Source organism: Mustelus asterias, chromosome 2, assembly GCF_964213995.1.
Source record: "Mustelus asterias chromosome 2, sMusAst1.hap1.1, whole genome shotgun sequence".
NCBI lineage: Eukaryota > Metazoa > Chordata > Chondrichthyes > Carcharhiniformes > Triakidae > Mustelus > Mustelus asterias.
This window is the reverse complement of record NC_135802.1, coordinates 95,400,108-95,412,627: the sequence shown is the minus strand read 5'-3', so window position 1 is coordinate 95,412,627 and position 12,520 is coordinate 95,400,108. Positions and strand designations below refer to the sequence as shown.

General features: G+C 43.2%; 1 protein-coding gene across 1 annotated transcript in view; it reads right to left on the bottom strand.

The window, feature by feature from the left end:
• gpnmb (glycoprotein (transmembrane) nmb) overlaps positions 1-12,520 on the bottom strand; it is a 42,065-nt gene that overhangs the window by 7,221 nt on the left and 22,324 nt on the right. The window contains exons 6-8 of the mRNA XM_078200535.1: positions 11,163-11,789; positions 8,332-8,457; positions 6,192-6,294 (exon numbers count right to left, since the gene is read on the bottom strand). Coding sequence (XP_078056661.1) covers positions 6,192-6,294; positions 8,332-8,457; positions 11,163-11,789 — 856 coding nt within the window. The remainder of the gene's footprint in view (positions 1-6,191; positions 6,295-8,331; positions 8,458-11,162; positions 11,790-12,520) is intronic.

Genomic DNA, 12,520 nt, shown 5'->3' with positions numbered 1-12,520 from the left:
TGTAATTTCACATATTTACCCTGCTAATCCCTCTAACCTATGCATCCAGAGGAAACCCACGCAGACACGGGGAGAATGTGCAAACTCCACACAGACAGTGACCCAAGCCGGGAATCAAACCTGGGTCCCTGGAGCTGTGAGGCAGCAGTGCTAACCACTGTGCCACCATGCAGTCTGGAATTAAAAGCTAGTATCAATAATGCAGACCATGAAACTATTAGATTGTCTTAAAAACTCATCTCATTCACTAACGCCTTTTCGGGATGGTCATTACCAAGTCTGGCCTATATATGATTGTAATCCCATAGCAATCTAGTTGACACTTATTTCTGAAATAATGCAGCAAACTATTCAGTTTGGTATAACCATTGCAAGAAACAATAAGAATAAAACCAAATGAACTATCTGGCATTGACCTAGGAACTGAATATACAACAAAGGCACAACAAGCCCTTTCAACCCGATAAAGTCCTCACTAACATCTGGGGACATGTACCAAAATTGGGAGAGCTGCTTATTGACTAGTCAAACAACAAATTGGCAAACATATTGACAGAATCTACCTGTCAGCCTACATTCCAGCCTCCTCCATCATCAACCCTGGGTATGTCCTATCCAAGCAAAAGCACAAACCCACCAGAGGTGACTTCACAGTTGGAAGAGAGTGGCCTTCTGAGTCCTCAATACTGAGCCTGGACCCCATGAAGTCTCATGTCAATGTGAGCAAGGAAACCACTTGCTGATTATTGTCTACCACTCTCCCTCAACTGATGAATCAGTACTCTTCCATATCGAATGCCACTTGGAGTAAGCACTGAGGGTAGCTAGGGCGCCAAAATTGCTTTGGGTGAGGCACTTCAGTGTCCACCACCAAGAGTGGCTCAGCAGCACCAGTACTGGCTGATAGGTCTGCGACAGCAGATGAGCGAACCAACACAAGGGAAAAATCTGTCCACACCAATCTACTTGTTGCAGATGTATCTTTCCATGACAGTATTGATAGGATAAACCACCAAAGCTTCCTTCTTGAGACAAGACCTGTCCAAACTTGTGCGTAAAAGACAAAGTTGAATAAGTTTGCAACCATGTTCAGCCAGAAATCCTGACTCGATGATCCATCTCAGACTCCTCCTGAATCCCCAGCATCACAGATGCTAGTCATCAGCCAATTTGATTCACTCCCTGTAATAGCAAGAAATACCTGAGTGGACTGGACATAGTAAATACTATGGGCCTTGATAACATCAAAGCTGTAGTGTTTAAGATTTGTGCTCCAGGATTAGCTGCACCTTTAGCCAAGCTGTTCCAGTATGATTGTAACACTTGCATCTATCTAATAAAATGAAAATTTCCCAGGTATATCTTGTCCACAAAAAGCTGGACAAATGTAATTTGGCCAACTACTGACCCATCAATCTACTCTGTCATTAAAAAAATTGATGGAAGATGTTGACAATGACTTGCTATCAAGTGGCACTTAGGAATAATTTGCTCACTGGCGTTCAGTTTGGGTTGTATCAGTGCCACTTGACTCTAGATTTCAGTACAGCCTTGGTTCAAACATGGACAAGGAACTGAATTCCAGAGGTGAGCTGACTGCCTTTTGTGGCATCAAGGAACTCTAGTAAAGTTAAAATCAATGGAAATCAATGGAAAAGCTACACCAGCTGGAATCATACTTAGTACAAAGGAAGATTGTTGTGATTGTTGGAAGCCAAAGCATCTGAGCACCAGGACATCACTGTTCCTCAGGGCAGTAACCTAGGCCCATCCATCAACAGCTGCTACACCAATGACCTTCCATCCACTGTAAAGTCAGAAATGGCAATGTTTGCTGATGATTGCACAATGTTCTGTTCCATACACAATTTCTCAGATAATGAAGCAGTCCATGACCACATACAACAAGACCTGAACAACATTCAGGTTTGGATTGATCAATGGCAAGTAACACTTCTGCCACAGAAGTGCCAAAATAATCTTTAACAAGAGAGAATTTATCCACCTTCTCCTAACATTCAGTGGCATTATAATCACAAAATCTCCCACCGTCAACATTGACCAGGAATGTAACAGACCAGCCACATAAATACAGTGGCTCCAAAAGCAGGTCAGAAATGAGGCGGGGCTATAATTCCCAACACCCCCAATCACTCACCTGATGAAGGAGCAGCGCTCCAAAAACTCGTGCTACCAGATAAACCTGTTGGACTTTAACCTGGTGTGAGATTTCTTACTGTGCCCACCCCATTCCAATGCCGGCATCTCCACATCATGGCCCCTAATGAAGTCAGGGGCAAGGAAGGTCAAGCATGGCTTTCCTGCCTGGAGGCCAATTGATGCCCTTGAGCGGCCAACTCAGTGAGAGAATGCACCACTTCACAAGTTCCTTAATAATGCTATAAAGGACCACCATTCTGGGTTGATTTTCAATCTGGGCTTCCTGAATAATTTCCAGGACCCAATTCTATACTACATCTGCATTGCTGCCGTCCCTAGTTGGACAGGTGATGAGCTCATTGCCCAGTTAGTGGCTCCAATTCCTGCCAGGAGGTGGGAGCTGACTGCTGAGCACAATTCTCAAAGGCAGTTGGCAGCAGTGAACTGCCTTGCAAAATAGAAGAGGCAGAACTTCAAGGGCCAGCAGCCTTTCAGCAAATAGAAGTGCCCAAATGGCCAATTAAATGGTCTGCACCCGGGTTGATGTCTCCTTACTTTGCATCTGAAAGCTGCACGCCAGTATGCACTAGATTATTAAGGTTTGGTGATTTGCAAATTAATAATTGCCTTCTGGCTCGCCATTGCCTGTTAAAAACTCCTTAAGGAAGAGCTTAACAGGCTGTAATTGGAGGTAGGCTGGTCCCCAACTCCTTCCCCAACCTACCCTCACTTCCCTAGGACATCCAGACAACAAAGACACCTATGTCAGACTCCTATTTATTGACTACAGCTCAGCTTTCAACACCATTATTCCTTCAAACCTCATCTCCAAACTCCATGGCCTGGGCCTTGGCTCCTCCCTCTGTGACTGGATCCTGAACTTCCTAACCCACAGACCACAATTAATAAGGATAGGCAACAACATCTCCTCCACGATCATCCTCAACACCGGTGCCCCACAAGACTGTGCCCTCAGTTCCTTACTATACTCCTTATACACCTATGACTGTGTGGCCAAATTCCCTTCCAACCCGATTTTCGAGTTTGCTGATGATACCATCATAGTGGGTTGGATCTCAATCAATGATGAGACAGAGTACAGGAATGAGATAGAGAATCTGATGAACTGGTATGACGACAATAATCTCTCCCTCAATGTCAACAAAACAAAGGAGATAGTCATCGACTTCAGGAAGCATAGTGGAGGACATGCCCCTGTCTACATCAATGGGGATGAAGTAGGAATGGTCGAACACTTCAGGTTTCTAGGTGTCCAGGTCACCAACAGCCTGTCCTGGTCCCTCCATGCCAAGGCTATAGTTAAGAAAGCCCACCAATGTCTCTACTTTCTCAGGAGGCTAAGGAAATTTGACATGTCCGCTATGACTCTCACCAACTTTTAGAGATGCACCATAGAAAGCATTATTTCTGGTTGTATCACAGCTTGGTATGGCTCCTGCTCTGCCCAAGACTGCAAAAAACTACAAAGGATTGTGCACGAAGCCCAGTCCATCACGCAAACCAGCATCCCATCCATTCACTCTGTCTACACTTTTCGCTGCCTCGGAAAAGCAGCCAGCATAATCAAGGACCCCACACAGCCTGGACATACTTTCTTCCACCTTCTTCCGTCAGGAAAAAGATACGAAAATCTGAGGACACGTACCAACCGACTCAAGAACAGCTTCTTCCCTGCTGCCATCGGACTTTTGAATGGACCTATCTTGTGTTAAATTGATCTTTCTCTACACCCTAGCTATGACTGTAACTTACATCCTGCCCTCTTCTTTCCTATGTACAGTATGCTTTGTCTGTATAGCAGGCTAGAAACAATACTTTTCACTGTATATTAATACATGTGACAATAATAAATCAAATCAAAATACCAGTGCACCCCGGAGGCAAGAGGACACTGACACATTGCCCGGAATTTTCCCTCCCTGCCTGCCACGTGAATCAGACTGGGCGAGGAGCAGACAATGGGAAGGTCTGTTGACCCTGGGGCGGTATTTTACAGTTTTGGGATGAGCGAGGCCATGAAATCCCGCCCCACGTCTGGGAGCTCTGTTTTTAAAGCGTGCTCTCCTATTCTCACCCCACGAGTGAAAATCCTGGCCCTGGTGTCTACAGTCATTAGGCTAAAGCTAAAGGAAAACTTTGCCTGATGTATTGACAATCAATCATTTAGGACAGAGTTGAGGAGGAACTTCTTCTCTCAGAGGGTGGTGAATCTCTGGAATTCTCTGCCCACTGAAGTGGTGGAGGCTACCTCGCTGAATATGTTTAAATCACGGATAGATGGATTCCTGATCGGTAAGGGAATTAGGGCGTTATAGGGATCAGGCGGGTAAGTGGAACTGATCCACTTCAGATCAGCCATGATCTTATTGAATGGTGGGGCAGGCTTGAGGAGCTAGATGGCCTACTCCTGCTCCTATTTCTTATGTTCTTATGTTCTTAATCACAATGCACAAAGCAGGATTTTAAAAAAATATTTCCAGCAGGTGCCAATCATGTTAAAATGTGTGATATTTCTTCCCCCTCCACCCCAATCTCCCCACCTGGGAGGAGCCACCTCGCAGAGACAGAAACAGAAAACCCACCAGCCTGTTAATTAACCCAATTCACAAAATTCCTTGAGGTTAAAGGCAAGCGTAGCTGATGGGCTCATTAACCTGTATTGGTACCAAGTCAGGCAACACTTGTTTTCAAATCCTTCACAGCCTCACCTCTGTAATCTCCACCCCCACAATCCGCTGAAATATATGGGCATTCCACTATTTCTGATCTGCTGTGCATCCCCAATTATAATTGGTACACCATTGGTGGTTGAACCTTCAGTTGTCTCAGCCCCAAGCTCTAGAATTCCTTCTTATGGCGCTCCAGCTCTCTATTTCACATTTCTCCTTTCAGATACTACTTAAAACCTACCTCTTTGACCATGTTTTTGGTCATCTGATTCTGGTCATCCGTGGCTCGGTGTCATACTTTGTTTTATGATGTTCTTATGAATCGTTTTGGGACATTTCATTAGGTTAAAGGCACTATATAAATATAAGATAGTGTTGCTTTTATTGTTGTCCTGTCCAAACACACTGTAACCCCAATACAGAGGTGAATTTAAGTCCATAAAGTGGTGTTGTAATTTGACTGAATTTATCTTCTATCCTGGTTTGGAATACTTAGGGGTAATTTTAACACCCAAAAAATGGTGGGTTACGGTCAGGTGAGATGTAAAGATTTAAAATATCTGAAACCTGATTGCAATCTGCTTGCTTCTAGGTTTGACAGAAGTGGGGCAGGGGGTGGGCAACCAACCCACTCCCAGGAGACGGGTTGTCCATTTAAATATAAAGCTGGTAGCCTCACATGTATTATTACACCGGCACCCTCTGCCCTCCGCCCCCCTAAAACCTGGGATCAGGGATTGGACCCCACTCACTAGCAACTACAGACACCCTGCCTGTTCCTATGTCCAGCTCCAAAGTGCTGCTCACCAGTTGGGAGCCAAGGCTGCTAAGCAGATTAGCTTCCAGGTGGGAATTTCTTTTTAAAGAAGATGTGGAGTTAAAATTCCCCAGAATAAACTTCTGGGTTTCCTGTCTGAAACGTCATTCTCCTGCTGATTAAACTTGGCATTGTCAATATAGAAGCCTTTGTCTTGAAGCTACTCATGGTCACATAAAGGTCTATCCTTTGAAGGGAAAGCAGCCAAAAAATCTAAAAGCAACTTTCTACTGAGTCAGTATTCTTGGGATTTAGGATTGAGTTGAGGAGAAATTCTTTCACTGAGAGGATTGTGAATCTTTGGAATTCTGTTTCCCAGAGGGGTTTGAATTTTCAGTCATTGAATATATTCATGACTGAGATCTATAGGTACCAAGGGGATCAAGGGATATGGGACCAGATGGGAAAGTGAAATTGCAGTTGACAATCAACCCTGATCTCAGTGAATGGCAAAGCAGGTTCCATGAGCCAGATGGCCTACTCCAGCTCCTATTTCTTATATTCTTATAAAGCAAGCAACTTACCTGCCCTGGCACATGACAACAAAATTCACCAGGGAGTTCTGTTGAAGTTCTGTGGAGATCTGAACACTGGTCGTCTCTACAATGCTGACTTCAACAATCCCATCTACAAAGGAGAACAATAAAAATTTAACACTAATATTAACACTTTGGAGTCACGTATACCCTTGAGTTATTATACATTCTTTATTAATTTGCAATTCAGCTGTGGCACAATGTCTTCCATTGATACATTGCAGGCAGTTTCTTAGAACAGTGTCTAACCAGACAGGACAGTTAAACTCATTTAAGGTCATAAGCAGGGCCCAGGAGATGGAGGTGCGCATGATGCTAATCACTGGGGCTTGTGCTTATTGTGCAGCATTGCTCCTTCTCTCAAGTGGCTGCCTGCCTGCCTCAATGTGTTTGCAAACAAGCGCACGGTGGATGCACCATTCCAGGACAAAGTTCTGTCATGTAAAGAGTTATTGAAGTGAGAGTCCGAATCCGCATGGCCATTTTATTATAATGTGGAGATGCCGGCGTTGGACTGGGGTAAGCACAGTAAGAAGTCTCACAACACCAGGTTAAAGTCCAACAGGTTTATTTGGTAGCAAATACCATAAGCTTTCGGAGCACTGCTCCTTCGTCAGATGGAGTGGATATCTGCTCTCAAACAGTGCACAGACACAGAAATCAAGTTACAGAATACTAATTAGAATGCGAAACTCTCCAGCCAGCCAGGTCTTAAAGGTACAGACAATGTGGGTGGAGGGAGCATTCAACACAGGTTAAAGAGATGTGTATTGTCTCCAGACAGAACAGCGAGTGAGATTCTGCAAGATCATTTGGAAAGCTGTGGGGGTTACTGATAATGTGACATAAATCCAACATCCCGGTTTAGGGGATGGGGTCATGTTTGCTCCAATAGAAATGGGAATAGTTGGAAATGCTCGGCACTTCTGTAAGCAGAGAGAAACAGGTCAGCGATCCTTCGTCAGAATTAGTGCGGATTGTGGACCTGAAGCATTAACTCTGTTTCTCTACAAATGCTATGTTGGCCTGCTGAGTATTTCTAACATTTTCTGTTTATATATTAGATTTCCAGCATCTACAGTACTTTGCTCTCCTATTATATGCTCCATGCTGGGGAATTTGTAAGTGTGGTTAGTTTCAATTTAAAATGAGAAAATTTATGCAAAGTGTAATTGTTTTGTTAACAAAGCGCATTGGTATGGATAGAAATACAGTAACACACTATTGCAGGTCAATTGGTTAGAAGGTTTCACTCTTTTTAAACTTGGAAGTGAACCTGGAGTCATGTACCAAAAAAATACATTCCTATTTGTATATGGGATTGTTGTTTGCAGTACTTAATGTTCAAGGAGTTTGGATGTTGCTGCCCTGATAGTGCATAGGGCCAGGTTCAAAGAGGCAGAGCTGATAGTATAATATTAACAACCAAGTTAAGTGGAATTGTCTAGAAAAACCTTGGTTATCAAGTGTAACAAACTAAAACCTGATCTTTCGATGGGCTTGATAAATAGAATCTTAGAGGAAATGGTTCAACGCCACTGTGACTATGGTTTCCAATTCTGGAAACTATAGGATATGGGAGGGAGGATGGGATGGGATAAGGGGCCCAGAAACAAGAGAAGCACCAGGGTCCATGATTTATCCCCCCTTGCTCTGGTTATAGGTGCCTGTAGTACTGGAGATTTTATTAATCTCCTTGCTCATTCAGCAAAATAGGGAGTTCATCCAGGTTGTCAAATAGGACCATAGAACCTGAGAATCCCTACAGTGCATGAAGAGACCATCCTGCCCATCAAGTCTGCACCAACTCTCCGAAAGAGCATTCCAGGCCCTTTCCTCCACCCTAGCCCTGTAACCCTGCGCATGTACTGTGGCTAATCCACATCTTTGGACACTAAGGGGCAATTTAGCATGACCAATTCACCTAACCTGCATATCTTTGGACTGTGGGAGGAAACCAGAGTACCTGGAGGAAACCCATGCAGACACAGGAAGAACATGCAAACATTCTCAGTCACACAAGGCCAGAATCGAACCCGAGTCCTTGGCGCTGTGAGGCAGCAGTGCTAACCACTGGTGCCACCATGCTACATTTGAATTCAACACAATTTTTGATAATATTACGTACCTACAACTGTGATGTTTGTTTCAAAGTAGCCATATCTGTAGAGATTACAGACTAACCCAGAAGCATCTCTCTTCTCCAGCTGCAGTGGACTGTTTATGCCACTGGCATTAGCAGTTGTTGAGGAACCTGGGGAGGAAATAAAGATAATGACATTAAATGCTATATTTAGAGGGGAAGCATGTTTTCAAAAACATTATAGATCTTTGGGGATTTGTAACTCTTCTACCTGTAGGAATAGGGCAGTGGAAAAGTTTAAGATGGAGGTGGTGAAACTTTACCATCATGTCCTCAGCCCTCGCACTAGGTAGTGGACACATTTACCTGAATCACGCAGAAACATAATTATTCCTTCCCAATCGGGTCCCCATGTATGGCACAGGACTCTGCCATTTTAATTGCCTACAGGGTGAAGACCCAATGTGGTCACTCTGCTCAATAAAAGCTAGCAGAAGAGGCAAGTTGAAATTACTTCATGAGTCTAGAGAAATGCTCCTCTCTCTGCAAGAATAATATGAGCCACTGCCATCCTGGGATTTGCCCACCACTCCAATTGTACATGGTTTGACATCTCATCTAAAAGATAACACTTCCAACAATGCAGCACTCCCTCAGTAGTGCACTGGAGTATCAACCTTTTGTACGGAGGTCCAAAGTGGGACCTGAACCCACAAACTCTGACATAGAGGTCAGAGTGCTATTAATTGAACTATGACTGACACTTAAAATCTACCCTCCATTTTACAAGTAAAAGTCAAGCTGCATCTTTCCTAACACAAACACTTGCATATCAGAGTGTAACAGACCAAGAAACATAAATTGTTCTCTGCACACCATCCTAACTTTGAAATATATTATAACAAATACAGAAAACTTAGCAGGTCTGGCAGCATCTGTGGAGAGAGAAAATAGAGTTCTCTCTCCACAGATGTTGCCAGACCTGCTGAGTTTTTCATTTGTTTTCTGCTTTTGTTTCAAATTCCCGCATCTGCAGTATTTGGAAATATATTGCATTCTGTTGCCTTGTCTAAATACTGGATGTCCTCCCCTAACAAAATTTAAGACATGTCCACACCACAAGGACTACAGTGGTTCAAAAAGGCAGTGCACACACTTTTTCAAGGGCAGTTAGGGATGGCAAAAATGCTGCCCTTGCCAGAAATGTCTTCATCCCATGAATGAATGAAAGAAACTACCTCAATTAAATACTGATGTAGTTGATTGGACTACATGTCAAGTACTGTATGTTGCAAAGACTTGTTCTTGGAATACAGCTTATAAACCCCTCCTACATTCAAACTGTTTCCTTCTGCTCAGCCAATTTCCTAAACAGGTCAATAATTTGTCTTCAATTTCATGAGCTTTAACTTTAATTAACAATCTCTTATGGGGGAATCTCATCACATGCCTCCTGAAAGTCCATATAAATAGTGATGGATTCTCCTGTCGCTACAATGGGTAAGTGTTCAGCAAGTGACCAATTGTTTACTATCTCGGTTGGCGTTGTCTCATGTGATGTTAAGCCAGAACTTGATTTGCAGATCCAATTGCAATTATTACACATAAGTAACTGTTAGACGGGTGGGTGAAGCACAGGTTTTGTGACGTGTTCCCTTGTCCTGTAGGGATCTGACTCTGTTCTCCTCACCCTCATACCCTTCAAGCCAACCACCATGGCCCTGTATTGCCTCTATGCCAATGGTGCCAACTCATGCCAAGCCATGCCCCCCCACCCACCACCTTTTGCTTTTACATCCTCCATGCCAACTCACCCAGTATCCACCACAGGCTGACCTCAGGAGCCATGCTGGGATGGGGAGTGGGGGGGGGGGGGGGCGGGGGGGGGGGGAGGTATGGACCTTCTGCATTCTGAACTCTGGCCCACTTTGTCTAAACCACATAACCCTTCCATCACCATGTAAATTTAGGCCTCATTTTCCAACTTCTCTTCATTGATCTTCCCTCTCCATTCTTCTCCTCTTTCAATTATCTTTTAAATTCTACACTTAATTATAACCTTATTTGCAACAGTATGGGAGATTGACTATCAATATAATAACAACATTGTGTTTGCACTTGCTGTTAACTTACCATTATAAATTCCCATGTCCACATTTAGAAAAGAAACTGCAAATGTAAATTGTCATGTTGTAATTACATTCTCCTGGCCAGTGGGTGGTCGTGAAGTGTTTTCAGTTTACTTACACAGTTTCCATCCTAAATGTGGACACATAAGTTGATAGCAGAAACATAAAAAAATGACAATGCATGACTTTAAAACGGGGACAGAATTAAATCTATATGCCCAGTTCCAGTTATCCTATCTTAACCCTGTTTTATCTGCAGTCTTGACACTTAGGTGGAATTTTACCAGCTTGTCCGCCCGAGGTTCGTATCCCGGAGGCCATTCTCCAGGCCTCGCCCACCCACGGAACCGGGGCAGGTGTGCTGGTAAAACTCCAGCCTTTGTCTTGATTCCCCATGTGCAACACTGTTGGAAATCAAGATAGATAAGTACGTGCAAATATCATAAATAATTGGGAATATTTGGAATTTTCCAATCGTGGGGAGAATTTCCCAATTGTCCATCATAACTTTGGCAGTAAAGCTGCAGAAATGCTGAAGAAATGGTGTAAATACTGTTTACAATTTTTCCAGGAGTTCTGTGGTTCGTCCTCCAAAGTTACAGTGGTCGAGCTGTCGGACCCACAACAACATTAACTAGTATCTAGGAAGTAAAATCAAATCCTAATTCTGAATTCCAAAGAATTGGGTTAAAAATTTGCCTTGCACTATTCCATCATGGCATTACATTGATTATTGTAAGAAAATACCAGTTGTAGGGTCTGCGTTGGTCGTAGGGCTCAGTTTAGCTGTAGAACTCCTTTCAGTTGTAGAGCTCCACTCAGTAGTAGGGCTCAATTTAGTCATAGTATTCTGCTCAGGTGTGGTGCTCCGTTCAGTTATAGTGCTCCGTTCAGTCGTAGTGCTCCGTTCAGTCGTAGTGCTCCGTTCAGTCGTAGTGCTTTGTTCAGTTGTAGTGCTCCGTTCAGTCGTAGTACTTCGTTCAGTTGTAGTACTCCGTTCAGTTGTGGTGCTCTGTTCTGGTGTGGTGCTCCGTTCAGTTGTAGTGCTCAGGTCGGTCGTAGGGGTCAATATAGTTGTTGGGGTCAATGTTGTTGGTATAATAGAGCCGCAGGAAACTGGTATAATTGCTTCAACTGTTAGTTTAGGACTGAAATGCCCTGTCTTAGTATAGTTGTGAAGTGCAGTTGGACTTTTTAATAATGACTGATGACCATCTCCAAATTTCCAACTGTATGATTTGACGGCATTTTTCAGATAATTGCTGGGATCATGAATTTTGACTTCAAAGACAACATTTAAGTCCTTGATGTAGACATTATCAGTGGTGTTGCGATTGTTTTTTTGTGAAACATGCACATAAATTGGGATACGATCTGAAAAAAAACATAAAATATTTTTCAATGTCATTTATCCATTGCAAATTTAAGATCCCCACAATATTTATTTTGTGACAATTAACATTATTTGGAAAGAAGATTCCATTCAGCCAGGCACAATTATTTAAGCTGCCAACACTTCTTCATTCCCTACCCTTTTAGCCCCATCAAAGATTTTAATCAACTGTAATGCATTGTGAGGCTCCCCAAAACTATTGCAAAAGTCACTTTCAAACGTTTCTGTTCTTCTAATTTTATTTTGATACAATTTTTCACTCATCTTTAAGAGGTAATTTTGACTTTATCCGATAGTGTAAAGCAGGTGATGGCAAATTTGACAACCCAGCTTACATTTACTTCAATGGAAATAAAAAACGCGAGAGGTACGAGGTGATGGGTGGCATGGTGGCACAGTGGCTAGCACTGCTCCCTCACAGCGCCAGGGACCCGAGTTCAATTCTGGCCTCAGGTAACTGTCTGTGTGAAGTTTGCACTTTCTCCCCGTGTCTGCGTGGGTTTCCTCCGGTTTCCTCCCACACTCCAAAAATGTGCAGGTTAGGTGGATTGGCCATGCTAAATTGACCCAAGAAATGAGTAAGTCCCTGCAGAATTCTCAGACTCTGACTTGTTCTTGTAGTCATAGTGGTAATATGACTAGTACAATTAAGTTTTGGATCAACGGTGATTCCCCCCTGCCAAAAGGATTAGCAGAGTAAATGGATTATTAG